The sequence below is a fragment of the Meleagris gallopavo genome, chromosome 30, assembly GCF_905368555.1.
Source record: "Meleagris gallopavo chromosome 30, MGAL_WU_HG_1.1, whole genome shotgun sequence".
In the NCBI taxonomy this organism is placed as follows: domain Eukaryota; kingdom Metazoa; phylum Chordata; class Aves; order Galliformes; family Phasianidae; genus Meleagris; species Meleagris gallopavo.
In genome coordinates this window covers 2386353-2405725 of record NC_139433.1, presented here as the reverse complement: position 1 = coordinate 2405725, position 19373 = coordinate 2386353, and the positions used below count along the sequence as shown (strand labels likewise).

Here is a 19373-nt window from a genome sequence, read left to right as displayed (position 1 = left end):
TCTCAAAGCGTTTTATAAATGTTCAAACCTCAAAGCCTCTCTCTCCGGGGAACAAAACTGTTTCGAGCTATTGTACCTATAAAGAGACTTGCCCAAAAATTAAGGCAGTGCTGGAAGTGCAACGGTGGAGACAGGAGCTGACGCAGCCCTGTGGCACAATGCAAAGATCATCCTTTGAATACCTGCATGGACCAACCCAGCTCTGCCACCACCCACCGTGTTCTCCATCCATGACCACTTGGCTGGAGAGCCCTGCAGTCTCCAGTACAGAAATCTGTTCAATTCTGCCATCCAAACCACAACGTAGCGTGTTCATCTTTCAGTTTTCTCATTTTGGGTTAAAAAAAAAAAAAAAAAAAAAAAAGCACCAGCCCTACTGGTTTCAACTTTGTGGAACATTATTTAAACGGAACGAAAAACCACAGTGCTTTGAAAAGGATTAAGTGAACTGGGGGTGAAGGGCTGTTCTCTATTTCAGAACTGACCCAGAAGGGCTGGAAGAGGCAGCGATGCTCACACCAGGCTCCCAGTGCTGTAGGGTGGGATGGAGCCAACACAGGGGTGCCCTGCCTTAGGGAACCCCATTCCAAAGCTTCGCAGGGATGAGCAGGAGAAGCAAAGCAGCACGGCTGCATGCAAGGACCCTCCTGGATTCCCATCTGGCTCTGCAACCAACCCAAACTCACCTCATGTTGTTGGTTCTTTACTATGAGAGTGGTGAGGTGCTGGAACAGCTGCCCAGAGAGGCTGTGGATGCCCCGTCCATCCCTGGAGGTGTTCAAGGCCAGGTTGGATGGGGCCCTGGGCAGCCTGGGATGCTCTGAAATGTGGAGGTTGGTGGCCCTGCATGTGGTGGGGGGTTGGAGCTTCATGATCCTTGAGCTCCCTTCCAACCTGGGCCATTCTGTGGTTCTGTGATGTGGGATAAGCTCTTACCAACAGTTCAGCTCCCGGCCCAAAGGACCTCTGATTTCGGTTGCTACAAGATAAATAGCACTGGGAGGACCCCAGACATCAGCTCCCCAAATGGGAGCATGCACAGCATCACCTCTGCTCCATGCCCAGCACAGCTGCTGGGTCAGACCCACACCTGATGCTCTACACAAGGACAAACCTGGAAAAGCTCAAGGAGCCACAAAGAGCACAGAAACCCCACAGGGCCGAATTCACCACTCGTTTCCCCACTTCTGTTCAGCATTTCCTGAGCTGCGGGGCTCCATTTGGACAAAGTTCATGTCTTTTTTTTGCATGGGGCCAGGCAGCACCAGGACAGCACTGCCAGGAGAGCATCACCAGGAGAGCAGCATCTCTGTGCCATCATCCCCCAGATTTGGGGCTGTGTCATGGCACAGCACCCTGGGAAGGATCCAGAGGGGCTGCAAAAAAGAGGGAAAGCAAATGCTTGTGGACACCTTGACCAGAAACAGAGGCTTAAAAATAAATGAGGGCTCAGTTTTGAGTTCTGAGCTAACAGAAACCGAGAGGACCCACACAGGATCTCTGCTGACCACAAGGCTGAAGTTCTTCTTCAGCTGTTCTGCCGTCAGCGTGCTCCTGGGGTGCTTTGTACCAAAGGGAAGGTGCTGGGATGAGGCTGTGCTCAACCAGGGGGGATCAGGGCTGTAAAACAGCCAGCAGGAGCTCCCCAATATGCCCTGACCCCCCCTTGGGCACAAACCCCACTTCTAGGGTTAAAGCAACACCGGCAGTCAGCAGCACAAATGCACAATCAGGAGGGGAAGACGCAGGGAGAGGGGAAGGGGGGGGAAAGCATCCAACTGGCGAATATAATAGTTGGAAGGAAAAGCAGATTGAAAAAAATAAAAATGAGGGGGTGGTAAAAAAAAAAAAACAAACAACAACAACAAAAAAAAAGCCAAGCAAAAAAACAAAAAAAAAACAAAAAAAAACCTCAGGAAGTCATCGAGTCATTGCTGCTCTTTGCTGAAACAATAGACTCGGGATGCTGGCTAAGTTATAAATAATCCTGCTGGCTACACAACACAAATGCAAGATGGGAGCGGGGTAACTATCGCTCTGCAGTGACTCACAGCCTCCTTAATGCAGACCCAAAGAAGGGCAAATGCTGCAGCACCGGGGTGAGCTCTGTGCTGGCACTTTGGCTCACTGGGAACCCGAAGCAATTGGTGAGAATCCCTGCAAAGCGCCGGGCAAGCGAGCGATGCGATGGGGGAAAATAATGGCAAGCCACCAACTCCACAAACATCCTCCTCTTTTTAGGAAGGAAGTCGCCATTGCGAGACGATCCGGTGAGGCTGCTGGTGTCTGTTTTCCTAATTGCAATCTGGGAGTGAAGCAATGGATGAGCAGAGCTGGAGCAGCACGGGGAGATGCTCAGGGCAAACCCCAGGAAGGGACAGGAGAAGGGATGGCACGGAGCATCGGGGATGGATGTGACCCATTTGGCCCTGCAGTTCTGATGGGGATGGGAAGCCCTGTCTTTTTTGGGGACACAACAACCCAGGGTGCTGCAGGTATATCTATGGTGGCAGGGAGAACTGGTGCCAAGGCAGAGATCATCCCAACCTGAGACCTGGATCATTCGGAAGTGACCTACCTGACCTACCTTCCTTTTTTAATATAAGAGGAAAAAAAACAAAACCCAACACAGCACAGTTCAAAAAGAGTTTCCTGACTTGTTATTCCATCTCCCCCCCCCCCCCCCGATCTGGAAATGTAATCACATTGCTTCAGCTGCACGAACACAACAACAACAACAACAACAACAAAACACAACCTAAACTGTCTTAAAGACTGAGCTGACCTGAGAGGCCCAGGGGAAAGGAGAACAAAAGTCAGAGCCCTGCAGCACCCTGTGGAAGATCCGAGAGGATGCGAAATAAGCTGGATAGGAGCTGATTTTTAAGGTGGTTTTCTTCTTTTTTGTTTTTTTTTGGGTTTTTTTTTGCCAGGTAGGCAAAGCAAAGGTCACTGAGAGCTACTGAGAGGTAATGCTGAGCTTGCTGTGAGCAAAAGAACTCGGAGAACAACAGAACACCCAAACCCATGGTTCAGTGCAGAGCTGTGAGCTCCGTGGCTCCTGCAGCAATTCAAGCAGCAGTGCTGTGTGCTGCCCAAAGCTGCTGCTCACGGACAAGTGATGGTTTGGGCTGGGAAAACAAAGCAAAGAAGCAAAGACCACTTGGAGCTCCATGTGCTGCTGCAGAGCCAAAGTGCTGCAGAGCTGGGTGCTTTGCTTGTGTTTTGGAAGTGCCTGTAGGTACTGTTATCTTCCTTAGGTCAACCAAGGAGATGGCAAAGCCTAAAAGAGAGCAGCAGGACTTGAAATACATCCCTTTATTTCAGGCTTGGGGGATGCAGAACCAGCACAATGCCACGCAAGGTATGGGAGGAAAGGTGTGAGCAGGTTGAACCGCGGTACAAGGAGGAATAAAGGCATCTCCTGCTCTCATTTCTTTCTTTTTTTTTTTTTCAAAGAGAGGAAAAAAAAACCCAACAAACCCACGACATTTGATAGGGAGGCACATCCATCTTCCCACCGCCTCTCAGGCCATTCATCATTTGGATAAAATCCAGTTTCACATTGAAATTCAGCTGGACTTTCAAATGCAAATACGAGGAGAAGAGCAACATATGGTAGAGGTTAGTAGTATTTTTCCTAATTAAATGGCGCACTGCTGTTTTGTATAACAATGTTAATGGGGCATTAACAAGCCTTTGGAGGAGAGACCACCTCACTTTTAAAAATATGCCTCTGAAAAGCAGAAGGGGCCCAGGACCTCCCTACTCTGCATTGTCACACAACTGTCCTCTGCAATGGGGGGCACAGTGGGGCAGGGACCCTGCACCGCTGGGAAAGGCAACAGTGATCAGCAACACCAGCATCCTCCACGGCTCTCTGTGTCAGGATGGATCCTGCAGGAGCGTGGCTGAGTCCTCCCCCATCCCCCCCAAAGCCAGGAGGAAAACTCCCCCATCTCCCCCAAAGCCAGGAGGAAAACTCCCCCATCCCCTCCAAAGCCAGGAGGAAAACTCCCCCATTCACCCCAAAGCCAGGAGGAAAACTCCCCCATCCCCCCCAAAGCCCAAAGTCAGGGCCACGTTGTGGTGACCCTAATGGCACCCTGACAGAGCTCAACACGGCTCTCAGAAGGTGAAAATCACAGCAATTCGCCATCCCTGAGAGCAGATGATGATTCAAACCCCTTGGAGAAGGAGAGGAATGGCTCCAGGTGGTCACAAACCCGGCTGCTATGCAGGACAAGTGTCACCTCTGACACACAGCACTACCTGCAGGCAGGACACGGGGAGCAGCACGTGCTTTCCTGGAAGCTTTTCCTGTTTAAGACCGGTCAGGGTTCTGCAAACAACACCCTTTAGTCTGCATGTTACCAAAACCCACCCACTCACGTGGGTTCCTGCCACTCTGGAACGATGCCATTCATTTCTCTTCGGTCCCTGCCTAACTATGAAGGTTCCCTGCTGGAAAAAAAGCTTGTGCCACGTTAACTTCACCTCCCTCTTGCTCCTGACGCAATCTCAAGCTAAATTTAGAGAGAGATGGTGCCTCTGGTCACTTTGGAGGTGGGGCTGTGCTGCTCAGGGCTCACAGCAGATGGACAGGAGGTTCTCAGGTTTTTCTCCTGTTAGTCTTGGAGCTGAGCTACCTGGAGAGAGATAATTGAAAAATGCAGGGAAATAAAGGCAGGTGTCCTGGCATCCACCTGCTCTAGCAGTGAGGCGATGAGATATAAGCTGCTGCAAAGACAGCTGCCCTCCAGAAACGTTCAGCACAGCATCCTGAAGGGCACTGACAAAACCGCTCCGAAAATCCTCAAAAGATGAATCAAGAAACCTGCACTCAGCTGCTCACCTTCTTCCTCCTTTGATACTTTTCCCTACGTGCTTCCATCCCCTGGAACCACACAAACCCACAACCTCCACAACCAGAAGGAAAATTCCCACATCCCCCCCAAAGCCAGGAGGAAAATTCCCACATCCAGCCCCAAAGCCAGGAGGAAAACTCCCCCATCCTCCCCAAAGCCAGGAGGAAAACTCTCCCATCCACACCAAAGCCAGGAGGAAAACTCCCAAATCCAACCCCAAAGCCAGGAGGAAAACTCCCCCATCCTCCCCAAAGCCAGGAGGAAAACTCTCCCATCCCCCCCAAAGCCAGGAGGAAAACTCCCCCATCAAACCCCAAAGCTAGGAGGAACACTCCCCCATCCACCCCAAAGCCAGGAGGAAAACTCCTCCATCCTCCCAAAGCCAGAAGGAAAACTCCCCCATCCAACCCCAAAGCCAGGAGGAAAACTCCCCCATCCAACCCCAAAGCCAGGAGGAACACTCCCCCATCCAACCCCAAAGCCAGGAGGAACACTCCCCCATCCAGCCCCAAAGCCAGGAGGAACACTCCCCCATCCAGCCCCAAAGCCAGGAGGAACACTCCCCCATCCAGCCCCAAAGTCAGTCTGCACTGTGTTCAGCACTGCATGGAGGGCAGAGCGGGGCTGTGCATGGGGCTGGCCCAGTCTCACATCCCCAGGGCAGCAGTTGGGGACAGTCCCCTCCAGCCCAGCTCAGTGCCATGGGCACAACCACAGCCACGCCACAGCTGCCAGATATGGGTTTCAGAGCCATGAGACCGCTTGCCTCCGGAGCTCTCCTACCCCCGGCGCACAGCCGGCCCCACTTACAATTACACATGCAGCACCACAATGTATTTCACACTGTATTTCATGCCTCATTTGGCAACAAAATTAATTAAACTTTAAGTCAACACTGAAGGAGCGCAGTACCTTTCTTCCCTGTGTGGCATATATAACTCAATTTGTTTAAACTAATGTGCTAATCAAGACTTGCAGAATACTTGGGAACCTTCTGGCAGGAGGGTCTCTGAGACCTGCAGTGAGAGCATCTCCATGCAGCCTCATCTCAGCTTGGAGGTGCACAAGCATCAACTAACAGCCCTAAAATCACTGCATGGTAGGGTTGGAAAGGACCCCAGAGCCACCCACCCCATCCCCTGCTGTATGCTGGGTGCCCCCCACCAGCTCATGCTGCCCATAGTCCACCCATGGCCTTGGGTTCCTCCAGGAATGGAGCACCCACAGCTTTCCGGGCAATGTGTAAAACGCAATCCAACAAAATGCATTAAAATACCACCTGTCTCCTCCAGAAGACATCACTCACAAAGAGACACCTGCATTCAAACCTCTTGCTTGTGCATCCCGCTGGCTATGGAGCACGATGCCCATCCTCACACCTCAAGCCCATTAGTTTTGGGTAAATTCATGTGCCTAGTGCTGCTCAGGTCCCTCGTCCTCGCTGCATGGTGACACAAGGGATAGCCAGGGCTCTCAGGGAGGCAGCTGTGAGCCCGCAGGCTGCCACCCCCTCGCCGTGCTCCTGGGACGTCTCAGCTATTTGGAGATGCTGGGAGAGGGCAGGCTAATCCCAACCCACGCGGCTGGGAATCCAAGAGGCAGATGTGGGCAAACTTCTTGGCATAACTAAGACAGCTGCATCAGATGGCACCGTCCCACCACCCTGCAGCACCCAGAGCTGGTAGAACAGGCTGAGCACAGTAGCAAGAGCCAAGGCAGAAGAGAACCACTGCCAGCAAGCTGCCACTCCGTGCTCACCTGCTGCAATGCCCGTGACAAGGGGCAGAGGTACCAAGCCTGTTCCAAGAGCTTTCCAGGCACAGCTTGGCTCTCGCTGTTCCTGGGCACGTTTCCAGCCCAGGGCTGGGTGACCACTTTGCATCTGCCCCATCTACAAGGAAATACTGTGCTCCCAAGAGGGTCGAGGACTGTGATCTGGTGGGCAGCAATGCTGCCTTCAGCAGGGGGTTGGAACTGGATGATCTTCAACATCCCTTCCAACCCAACCGTTCTGAGATTCTATGACCTATCAGGTGATGATCTCTTCTCATGCACACAGAGCTCCAAGCAGGCAGGAAACACACACACACACACACACACATCATATCACTGCTGTGAGCGTGGAAGTCAAAGCTGCTTTCCTCCAGTTGAAGCATAAAATGCACCACTAGTGAAAACGGTGCTTGCAAACAGCATCATCACCCCGTGGGGCCCAGTCTGCTCATGTATGAGGACAGCAGCAAGCATACTGCATTTAACAGTGATTTTGGGGGTCGATAAGATGCACGTACAGCATCCTCCAGCCACGTTCGCACCATGGAGATAACGGAGCTAAGTGGAGATGAGCCCATCCAGAGTAATAAAATGGCACCTTGCACTGATCTGTCCCCTTGAGACACTCACTTGCTATCTCTAATGAAAAAAAAAAACAACAAACATTAATTCCAGTTTTGGTTTAACTGCATACAAACATTAACAATGGGGATGCAATAGGCAGTGACCGGTCACACGCAGGACATGTGCTGGAGCACAGCACCCCTACAGAGCATGCAGAATTCCAAATTAGCAGCAGCAAGGTCCAGCAGAAACGCTTGCCAGACCTGTTGGGTCCCTTCCAAAGCCATCTCTCCCCTTTGGAAAGGGCACAACAAGCGTGGAAGGCTTCGAGCCGGGATGCTGAGCCAAAAGCAAGCTTTCTGCCTACTCCCACCAGCAGAACATGATAGGAAGAGCGGGCTGAGGAGCACCCAGTGCTGGCAGGGCTTCCCAGCCACAGTCACATTTGGCACCTACCTTTTTCCCCTCTCAAACACAGAAGTTCAGGTCTCAGCCCAATGCTCAGGCAGACGTGGGGTGAGCTGAGGCAGAGCTCCTGCATCCCAATGCCAAACCCTTAGCATGCTGCTGATCATTTTAACGGGATCCCTTGTGATCCAGGCAACAGCAGCCTAAGCAATGCAACAGCATCAGGCACCACCTCCTTTTATTAAAAGAAAGCAGGTGCAGCTTCTTTTGAAAGGCAGGAGAACTCCCACTCCAGCTCTACGCCAGGTGAGGCACAGGAGCACTCACCCCATCACGAGCCCTCAAGCAGGCAGTTTCACCAGGTCTGCATGGCCTCATCTTGGGAAGGGGAAAGCTCCATGGCAGGAGATGGTTGCACTGCTCCAACTCCTTGGCAAAGTTAAAGCTTAAACAAGGGCTGTGTCGCATTTGCAGTTTCTAAACAAAAGCTGTCGCTTATCTCAGTGCAGTGTTGGCTCTCTGGCACCACCTGACATTCCCTGGGCTCTCTTCTGGTTTGAAATCTCAAATCTGGCCAGAAGGACTCTTCCCTGGGGTGGGAGATGAGTAAAAATCTCCTTCCCCTGCAGGCGTGCACCCTCTCACCCTAAATCTAGGCACACCAAAGCTGGCAGTGAGACTTCTGAGCGCCGAGCTGACCTTGGAGCATCACCTTTCTGGTTCTCCTGCACTGCACCCATCACAAACCTGCTCCTGTGGGATGGCCTCACTCCCTGCACGGAAAGCTCAAGGGAAAAATGAAACAGATTTGATGAAAAAGAACAAAAACTGATAGGGCCGTCTTGATGCCTATTAGCTGCAGAGGTGCAGGAGGAGCACCTGGCACGGGAGGCATCCCATGGGGTGATGCCAGGGTTACAGGGGTGTGAGATGGGCTGAAGGGACGTAGGGGTGAAGCCTTTTGTTTCCCCATGCCTCCTATTTCCTGCTGACCCACGTTCCCCGTCTCCAACCCTACTTTCAGGATTATTTTCATGTTTTTGTGTTTTTGTTTTTTTTTTTTCCTTTCTCCTCCAAGTCCTATTTTCTGCATCCTTAACCTGATCCACTCCAGGGTGAGATCAGGGAGAGGAGGGAGAACAGGAGCCTCCCGAAGACCCAGACAAAGCACAGCTGAAAGCCCTTCAAAGCACCGCCTGCAGCACATGGGAGAACTTCCCTGAAAGTCCTCCTGGCTCCGTTACTGGAAGGGCCAGGCAGGGAGCGTGGGGTGTTGCCCTCCTACACCCAGGCACGGAAACACTCCTGGGCTGCACAGAGCAGCAGACAATTCCTTTTTTCCAGGCTTTGTCTTGTCTATAACAAGGGATTTGTCCTTCCTTTGATAACCAGAAGTCATTTGTATTTGGAAGATGCTGTGATGCCAACAGAACGCTCGGATCGACTCCTCGCCGTGGCAGCTCCTGCTTTGGTGACACACACACGACACACACAGGCAGCCCGAAGGACAAGCTGCAATGGGAAGTGCCAGTTCCAAACAGCAAGTCCCATATTGCATCCCTCACGTCTGCCTTCCATCACGTATCAAAATAGCAAGCACGGCCCCATCACTCCCACTTCAGCACAAGCAAAACATGTGGGGACTCGAGGCTGTTTGTAGGGAAACGTGATACAGCCTTACTAATAAAAGCTTCTCTTTTCCTCGCCGTGGCAAAATAGTTGCAAATGCCATTCTGCAGCCTGAAAACCTATTGCTGCCAACCCCACCGCCTCCGCTGTGATCCCGACCCACGGCTGCATGCACACACGCCCTCATCAAACCTTCCAGCAGCTCACCTGTAGCACCAATGACACAGACACCCTCATCTTACAGAGGATTTATTACTCTCGGTGCTGTTGCCACAGGTATCCAAGTTTGAATGCTGTTTAAAGCAGGCTTTCAAAGGGCATACAGACTCACCTGCCTCCAGGGGGAATGCGTTCGCTTTGTTCGGGAGGCTGTAACTTAAAATCTGTTACATGCACCAGCTTGTAACTCTTTGAAAAGCTCTCTGGTTCGCCAGCTTCAGATGTACTTTACGAACTTGCCCCGATCAAAGCAATTCCCTAACAGCCAGCCTTGTCTCCCAGTCTCCCCAGCAAAAAGGCACTGAACACATTTTGGGGGTGGAACTGCAGTGCAGACCGGGAGAAAACCACCCTTTCTGATCCCACCTGAGAGATCCCGAGCACAGGAGCTCCCTTTAGCACAAAGCTAGAAAGAAAAGACACTGCAAAGAGACAAGGTGATCTCTTTGCCTCCCATCACTGCTTCTGTGTTAAATGTCAATGAAAAATGCTTATTTCCACGCACAGCTCAGCACGCAGCTCCCTGCCAGAGGTGCAGCTTCAGTCAACACAGCGGGGCAGAGCCTTCTGCTTGGAGTGGTCCTCTGCAAACCACGGGATGGGGACACAGATGCAGCACAAGGATGGCACAGCGTGGCACAGGGATGACAAAACCCCATCCTTCTAGGAGTGAGACGACAGGCGCACGCTGAGCACCAGGGCTAAAATAAAATGCCAGCAGCAAACAGCACGGCCAAGGCTGGAAAATGCTTCTTGCAGCTCACAGCCTCAGGAAGGCCAACCTCCATGCTATAAATGCTGTGGCTGTGGCCTGCATGACGTCAGCTCCATCCTAGTGGCAATTGTTGGGTTGCGTCGTGCCAAAAAAGCGCAGAGCGGAGGTGCTGAATTGTCCAGGCAGCGGGATAGCTAAACCAGTTCCTCCCTGGTGCATTTGAGGACAGAAATGAGGGAAACAGTGGCAGAGCTTAAAATAAAACCAGGAGACAAATATAAAAGCAAAGAGATCTCAGAGCTGAAGGGCTTGTGTTAACGCTTTGAGTTTCCTGGCTCCGGAGAGCAGCAGGTCCCCCTCCCGGGGCCACCCACGCGCTCTGGGGCAGCCAAGGCACTTATTAATTGGGATTTGGAAAGGATTTGAACTTGGGGAGGTTTTCTCATAGCGTTGCATCTCTTTACTGACCAGCTGGGCTCGGGAAGTGAGAGCCTTCTGGTGGTGAACGGGGCACAGTGATGGGCAGGGAGCGGTGCACGGCTCCCTCCACCTGCTGCTGCCCGAAGGGCACAGCCTGGAGCCTTGAGATCCTCGGAGGTAGAAAATAACAGCATTGGGACTTCCCCAGGAGGAGGGAGATGAAGAGTGAGGGGCCACGGATTCACATTTCCAACGGTGGGCAGAAGCATTGTACATCGTTATTTGCGGCATGTCAGATAACATCAGTTTGTTATCTTGGGCTCGTTGTAATGATGAGATAGCGATGTTAAATTAAGCAAAACCATTGCCCACAAACTATGAAAACCAGCCCTTGCCACTGTCTAGGACCTCATTTAGACAGCATGGATCTTTCCAGAAGCTGCACTGCACCCATGCACACAGCACATCTCATCAGCATCTTACTGGAGCTCTTCCCCCAGCCAGCAAAAATCCATCCTCAGACACCAGGGGTAAGAGGGAAGTCCCAAACACAGCTCCCATTCTCCAAAGAGCATTAAGGACAAGAAGCTGAAGGGCAATGCTGTGGCTGCAGCAATCCAAGCCAAGCTGCAGGACAGAGCTGTCCCACGATCTCCGGACCGGGACGGCAGCGATTGTGCAACCTCTGTTGTATAATATCAGCCCTCTGTTTTTATGAACTGCTCACAGCCAGATTCAAAAAGCAGCAGCCCAGAGGAAGGGTGGTGTCAACATTACCTTTCAGTCACCCGAAAGAAAAGAGAGGGGGGGGAGAAAAAAAAAAAGGAAAAAAGAAAAGGTTTTGTGTTGTTTCGGCGGCTGCCCAGCCAAGCAGAGGGGGGTCTGGTCAACGCACGGCTGCTGAGCACAGCCCTGCCTGCAGCCTCCCCTCTGGCCAGTCCTGTAGAGCCTGCAGCCAAGGCAGCCTCTAAGCAGGAAACGAATTAATGGGAGCTCACTCCAGGGCTGTTCTCTCTCATGTAGAATGCCTTGGGTGGATTGTTTGAACGGCAGAGGTCACAGGCACATACGCACATGTAGGAATGCTTGCTGGGGAGCTCAGCTTCCATTTGGGTTATAACCTGAGAGTTTCTGCCCTTGAATTTCCTCCTTCTCCTCCAGCACCCACTCAACGGCTTAATTCTCTGAGAAAGTGTCTGCTCGAAGCCATCCTGACAAGCAGCTGAGCAGGGTGAAAGCTCTGTGCTTCCCCAGCCAGGAAGGGCACAGCAGAACAGGGCAGAGCACCCCTCGCACGCTGCACATCCTTGTGAACTCCCAAAAGCTGCCCCATCATTGCTCCCTGCCAGAAGTGGTCCCCAGGATTGGACACAGGCACTGCTGTGAGCATGGCCAGGAGGTCCCTGGATAGTTCAAATGGAGCTGGGGCTGAGAAAGTCAAGTTTTATCCATCCCAGCTTCCTGCATGCAGTGAGCGCTGCATAGAACACAGCTTCTCCAAGCAGCAAAAGCCTGGCACAGTGCTGTCCCCAGATTCCCCACTTCGGCCTCAAATAAATCCCCACCACGCTCCTTTCTAACACCTGAAAGCTCTGTGCCCTTCAGCAAACCCGTTATCACAGCTAGGTGGGTTCCCAAACCCCTGTAAGGGATGGGGGGAGCCCCTTCCCTGCACAGCTGCAGCTCAGTGGGATGGGCTCAGCAGCCCAATGCTTGCATATGGGCTCATGCAGCAGCTCCACACAGCCCTGCTGTCACCTCTGTGCTGCCTGGGAGTGGGTGACCAAGAGGGCTTTGCAAAAGGAACTTTTGGGAACAGAGAGATCCATCATACCTGCAGCAGGGAGCTGAGCAGGGCAGATATCCCAGTCACACCTTTTGGACAGGAGAGCATCACCAAAGCATCTCCTCAGTGGTGCCCATACACCCTGGAAGATTTTTCTCTGTACATCTGCAGACATGTGTTCATCTAAGCAGCTTAACAGACCAGCACAGACTGTCTGCTCAGCATAAGCCCTCTGCCTGCACAGAGATACGTGGGGCAACAGAGAACATCCCAAGAAACAGCAGCAAACAGCTACCAGAAAAACACACAGAACTACTGAACCCGCTCCGTTCAGGGCTCTGGAAGCAAATACACATTTATTACTTTATGTTGTTAAGAAAAAAATAAAATAAAATTGAAGATGACAATACCTGATCCTCCAAACTGAGTGCTTGCTAGGGTCGTGGGTCTGTTTTTTCCATTAGCCACTGGCAGGGGAAACATCTAGAAAAACAGAAAGATGAGAGAGAAAGGAGATTTCAGTCTGTGAGTTTTGCTGTGCTGCTCAAAGAAGGGGTCAACACCGGGCAAGGAGGGGAGGGGAGGTGGGGAGGGGGGAGAAAAAGGAGTGCTTTACTGATGCAAAAAACTTTCCTCTCCTTGTGCCCCTGCTGCATACATCAGCTGCAGGAGGGCCAGGAGAGCAGCACAGCTGTGTGCAGATGCACACACACACATTCCTACGTGCATAAACTCCTCCTGTGTACACAGCACGTCTGGTTCCTTAGGTGCGACTGAGAGCCATCCAAGCAGCATCAGAACCCACAGCTCCTTCCCCAAGTGCTTCACTCAGACCAAAGGGCACCCAATGGGGCTGCTTTCACTCGCACAACACTCCCAGGGTGATGGGCAGCACCCAGCACAGAAGCATTTCAACCCATTGCGAACGGCACAAATGCATTTTGCCAACTGGGCGGTGCTGGCTGTCGGTTGCTGCGCTGCTGCAGCCCTCATCCTCAAAAGCAGGGAGCTCCCACCATCAGCAAAGCTGCAGGAACATTTGTAGCGTGAGCAGGGAGGCCTTCAGAAGCTGCTATTGAACATCTGAGGTGCACCTGCGTGCGGCAGAAAACTGATTCTCCTCCGCAGCCAATAAAACCAGCGGTGGGAAACGCCTGCTGAATTCACATTTTCATATCCTCTGCCACTCCAGTTACTTTCACCACCAGCCATTCCAACTGTTATTATTTTTCACTGTGTGATGTCTGAGTAACTCTAAAGTTTAACGCTCTGAAGATTAAACAATGCAACGGCAGCAGAGCTTGCAGGAAGGCAGCTCCGTGCCCTGACATCACTGCTCTCTGCCCACGGCCAGAGGTGCTCCTTTGTACAGAACCAGCCCAGTTACAAACGCTGGTGAGAAAAAAAACACAGCTACACACAGTACGGATGCAAAGGGAGCAGCGAGGAAACCAACTGCCATTCAAAAAGCAGACATTTGGGATCAGATATACGTATGCACGCTGCGGGCGTTATGCACACAGGCACTTTATGTAGAGGTGTGAGTGCTGTCTGAGCACACGTGGGCTCCCAGCAGCCCTACACCCCCCAGCTGCTGCCTGGGGTCTGGAGCTCTGGGGGGCCTCTGAGGGCCCGGCCCCCCACTGCTACACAAGCTTTGCTTCCTCAGGAAGTCGGGCTACAAAAGAAACCAACTCTGACAGCGTTGAGGCTCGCAGCCTGCCTCCCTCTGCAGTGCCACGGCGTTGTTTTCTGCAAATAGCTCTGAAAGGATGGAAAGCAGAACCTGCACGGCTGCCCCGAGCTGCGCCCACCTCCATCCCTGCTACACTGCAAGAAAGCAAAGAGGTCAGAAGCCCTTTTCCAAGAGGAGGTGCCACATGTGTGGACACACTGGAACAGGTTGCCCAAGGAGGCTGTGGATGCCCCATCCCTGGAGGCGTTCAAAGCCAGGCTGGATGTGGCTCTGGGCAGCCTGGGCTGCTGGTTGGCGACCTGCACACAGCAGGGGGGATGAAAAGAGATGAGCACTGCGGTCCTTTTCAACCCAGGCCATTCCGTGATTCTATGCATGAGCACCGAGGGACGGGACGTGCGAACACCACAACCTCCAGCAGTGAAAACACAACAGCAAAAAGCACCGCCGGCTCTTTGTCACCAGCGTTTCTGCTCGCACTGCTGCTGGCAGAGGAAGGCTTCGAGTGGAGAGAATGAGCAGCCTTGTTCCACTGTGCTCTGCAAAGCGGGGTCCCCCCCCGGGGTAATCCCCAACCCGCAGGGATGCCCTCGCCCCCGCGTTCCTGTCCTCCCCTCCAAGAGACTGCGGAGGAGGGAACCCCAACTGCTCGCTTTGCATCTTTTTGAGGGCTCCCAGCATCACTTTTTGGTTTTTTGGGGTGGCTGTTTTGCTGCCAACCTGTTTTTCCACCGCAGCGTGGGCCGTGTGGAGCAGTGGGGCACAGTCACCCTCCAAGCGCCCGCCTGTGTCACTCGCAGCCCGGGTTCACCCACCCACTGCGAGTTTCCTTTCTGCTTGAAACTCAGCTTCAAAAATAAACAGGGGGAGGAAGGGGGAGGCTGGCACACACCGGGGGGACCCGGCACAGCCTCCCAGGCTCCGTAATTGGGTCATTACGGGGCCTTTGTTGGATTTGAATCACGTCGATTTAAGCGGTTGTGTGAAATCCCCCATCTTAAGTCCCCCTGTGCTGGGTCTGACACTGCCAAACGTGTGTCCTCGCAGCTCTGAGCCCACACTGCTGCCTTTATCACAGCATCACAGAATGGCTTGGGTTGAAAAGGACCACAACCATCATCTCTTTTCAACCCCCCCTGCTGTGTGCTGGGTTACCAACCAACCACCAGCCCAGGCTGCCCAGAGCCACATCCAGCCTGGCTCTGAACGCCTCCAGGGATGGGGCATCCACAGCCTCCTCGGGCATTTCTCCCAGATCCAAACCCAGAGCACAGAAACCCAAACACTCAGGAAGTCCCAGCCCCCGCGCTCCCAGCGGCGGACTCGTAAGAAAGGGAATTTGCCAGACCCGGTAACAGCACCGAGCAGCACTTCATTTATTGGGCACTTCCACCGGAGCATCGGTGTTCTCACATTAAATGGCTGTTCTCACTTCCTCTGCTCTCCCACCTCCCGAATCCGGGCCGCACCGACCTCAGGGCTGAGCTCCCAATCCTAGATCTATTTTGCAGAGTGGAAGGCATCCAGCTGCTGATGCGGGGAGAAGAGGGAATTCGCTCCCTGACGCTGCCAGCAGGATATTTCAGACGTGCTCATTCCAGACAGACCTTCCTGACTGCAGCCCCAACATCCACAGCGGCGTAAGGCAAACCTCACTTGGAACAAAAGCAGCAGTTTTATCACGGAAACGCAGATGCTGTGCCTTGGCCAGAGCTGGGCACCGGGTGCTGCTGCGCTGCAGGAGCTGCTGGAATGCTTTGGGTTCACCCTCATCTCAAGGGTTGGATCGTTTGCTGAGATCTGGGTGACTGCTCACCCTCTGCCCACCCTCACCGAGTCAGAACCCCGCATCCTGCAGCATATGGTTAATACTCTGCTAATAATCATGGCTGTTAACAGTATTTCACTCCTGCCAGAGACCTAGGCTGGCACGCAGCCTCCTGCTGCTCTCCAGCTTGGCAGTACGGCTGAGCCCCACAGCCAGGATTCCCACCCCACGGACCCCCGTCCCCATCAGGGATCCTTCAGCCCTTCCCAGGACATGACAACACCGGCAGCGTGGGGCCAGGATGACCACACCAAGTACCTCCCAACACACACACCATGTGCATCCCACACTGCAAAACAGAGCCTGGCAACTACAAGACACACACACACACACACACACACAAAAAAAAATACAGCGCCCAAACGAGCATCTGCAAAAAAAAAAAACAACACAGAGCTGGCAATGGGAATCAATAGGCAGGGTGCTTTCTGGAAGCTCTCCTCCAGATTTGCAAGCCCGCTCTGGACCGTGGCCAGGGAACAGTGGTGAAAGCAAGCGTACAAATTACCTGCACTTTGGGGCAATTATAGAAAGCAATTTGTTCTGAGGAGGAGGGAAGCACTGCACCGTGCACAGCCCAGAGCTGGATCAGCCCTCCCAGCCACACACTTGGCTCCTGCTCACCCAGATGCACATCACAGATTCCTTTGGTTTTTCACTCTCATTGTCAACTGATGGTGGTGGAAAGCTGTAGGTGAGCGCTCTGCAGCTCAGTAATTAACCTGATGTATTTATTAAAGAGTCTTAAGGCTACGAGCCTGTTCACACTGACTGCACGCAGCTCTGACCGTGCAGAGCCATGAGGCTCACTTAATGCACAGCACAGAGTGGGACCACAGCCTACAGGGGGTGAAAGGAAAAAAAAAAATCAAAGAACCAAAGCACTGCTTCGAAGCAAAACGCCTCCAGCATCTCCAAATGCCTCCAGTTTTCCTCCATCCTTCATCAGCGGTTTAATGCTCCGCTCCTGCTTATTCCAAAATACCCCATACATACATATTTACATACACACATTTCAGAGTGAGCTTTCTGGCCCCAAACCCTGCATCCCAAGGACACAAAGCAACCCAGGACGTGGGGTGCAGCCCAACCACTCGCTAGGAAGCATTCAGTTTTCGCTCTGCATCCCACAGGAGCGACGTTACCATTCCCTTTACGCAGGCTCGGGGTGTGTGGAGCTGAGGGTTTGTGAAACGGACCTGGCTTAACTCCAGGCTGTGCTGGAGCCCAGCAGCCAACTGATCCCACAGGGAGGGGAATGTCTTCGAATCAGTCGCTGGCAAATGACATTTGCAGGCCCTGATCCCTCAAACAGCCGCCCCCGAACGTCGGAGCCTCAGACGAGCCCAGGACAAATTCTGGTCATTCCCCAGGTTTACATCAGCGTAGGAGGGCTGGAATTGAACCCAAATTCAACCCCTGGCTGAAGATTAGTCTCCAAGAAGAGAAATATTCAGATACAGAGGGAACAGGTCAGGACCTCTCCGTGGAATACAGCTCTCAGCATGCAAATGAAGCTGGTTTGGTAATTTGGAAATAAAGCTTCGGGTTTCTGAAAGTGAGTGGGATTTGATTTTTTTTTTTTTTTGGCTAAGAGAAAAAGCAAAGCAGGAGAGGAACTAACACAGCCTGACCCACAGCAGTGCTTCAAATGGGTGCAGAGGATGGCACTGCCCCAGAGCAGGACCCCAGGAATGAGAACAGGAGTAACCACGCAGCACTTCCAGCAAACCCTGAGCCACCTCCCCCAGTGCCCACAGCACCCACAGAACATCACACTGCTAAACTAACAGCATCCCAACAGTACGTAGCAAACTGGATCTTTGCAAATTGCTATGACACGGGATGGAGACCTCCCCACCCCCCCCCCAGCACACGGGGACAGGCACACACCTCAGCTCCCACTGCTCAACCTCAGCAAAACGCTGCCACGCTTCGGCACTTCCCACAGGCACAACAAGCACAGTGGGTGCCCCTCATTTTGCCACCACTTCCCTCCTTTCCTCTTCCCCTTTCCTCCCCCCAAGGTGCAACAAAACCCACCCCCTGGGGCCGGGTGCCCCCCAGCCCCTCCAGCAGCAGCACCGAGGCCACTCCTCCCATAGAACTGCTTTCTCTATCTCTGCAGCACGAATGCTTATCTTAAAAGCAAGACATGAGCTGTGAGCACCCTGAGGGTGCAGCCCACAACCGAGGAACCCAACAGAGTTATTCTCCTTTGAACGCAGCTCTCCCCTCTGCACTTCCACCTGCCAGCCCTGCCGTGGCACGATGTGCACAATGCCATACGTCACCAAACACCGGGCACAAACCCTGGCCGTGCTCTGTGGGACTTCTCTTCCCCCTGAGCTGCACACATCCCCATACGGGGGAACTTTTAGGTCCTGTTTCTTTGAAAAACAGCGCTCAAAACGCAGCTGAAGGTTTCCAGGCTACAGAAAAACAGAGAGAGGGGAACACGAGTGCCTGAGTCCTGCTGAAATCATGAGCTGGAGAGCTTGGATAAATTTCAAATTGAGATAGAATAACCTGCGGGAGCAAAAGTTTAATAGTCTGGGGTTGGGGAGAGGAAAAAAAGGCTGATTAATCGGCTACTGAACCTACAGCTCTGCATTAGGTCCACATCCAGGGCGGCAGGAGCAGCCACCCAGCATTCTGCACCATCAGCACCGACACAGAGCTCACTGCCTTACATTTCCCCTGAATTTCCCATCTGAAAAACCACCTCTGAGTGCTCCCCACGAGGAAACAACACGCTTTGAAGGGGAAAGTGAGGGCTGGGAGGGTTGGGGGGTGAGGGGAGGAACCAGGAGGGGCAGCAGCTTCGCTTTAACTTAAAAATAAACAAGTTGCAGCACATGTGCACGCACACACAAACACTGGCACATCTGAAACCCATCATGTCCAATTTACAAGCTCACATTTCCTCTCCTTCCCAGCTCCCTACCCACAGCCCCGGGCCCTTTAAAACCCCCCCGGGCGCCTTCGCTCACCATACTGAAGTCCAGCAGGTCACTGAGCTCTTTGTCTGTCCCAACTGCAGCCATTCTCTGCTGCTGCTGATTCATACTCCCACAGACTCAACAGTGGCAGTCCTAGAGAAAGCAAGGGGGAGGGGAAAGAGATATTTTAATGACTGGAGCCAACCACCCACCCCATTGATGAATATTTAAAAAAGACAGAGAGAGAGAAAAGGGAAAGAAAACACAACTCCAATGCACGTTCCCAACACACAGAGGCTGCGGGCAGAGCCTTCACACAGCACCCAGCACAGGAACAAGAGCTCTATTGACCAGACACACTTGGATGTTGGTTTTTTGCTGCCAATTGCACTCGTTTGGGCCAATTCTGTTCTTGGCGTGCGGCGAATGAAGGGAAAAAAAAGAAGAAAAGGGGGGGGGGGGGGGAACAAGTGAACTCGTTTATCAAAGGGTTCAGGGTGAGTTATCACTCGGGTGCTTGTCTGG

At 52.7% G+C, this 19373-nt stretch overlaps 1 protein-coding gene across 18 annotated transcripts in view; it reads right to left on the bottom strand.

Annotated features, from left to right (window-relative positions):
* TCF3 (transcription factor 3) overlaps positions 1-19373 on the bottom strand; it is a 58213-nt gene that overhangs the window by 36614 nt on the left and 2226 nt on the right. For all 18 annotated transcript variants that reach the window (XM_085211449.1, XM_085211451.1, XM_085211456.1 and 15 more), the window contains exons 2-3: positions 18900-19001; positions 12793-12865 (exon numbers count right to left, since the gene is read on the bottom strand). In XM_085211449.1, the coding sequence (XP_085067575.1) occupies positions 12793-12865; positions 18900-18974 (148 nt within the window). In that variant the 5' untranslated portion in view covers positions 18975-19001. The remainder of the gene's footprint in view (positions 1-12792; positions 12866-18899; positions 19002-19373) is intronic.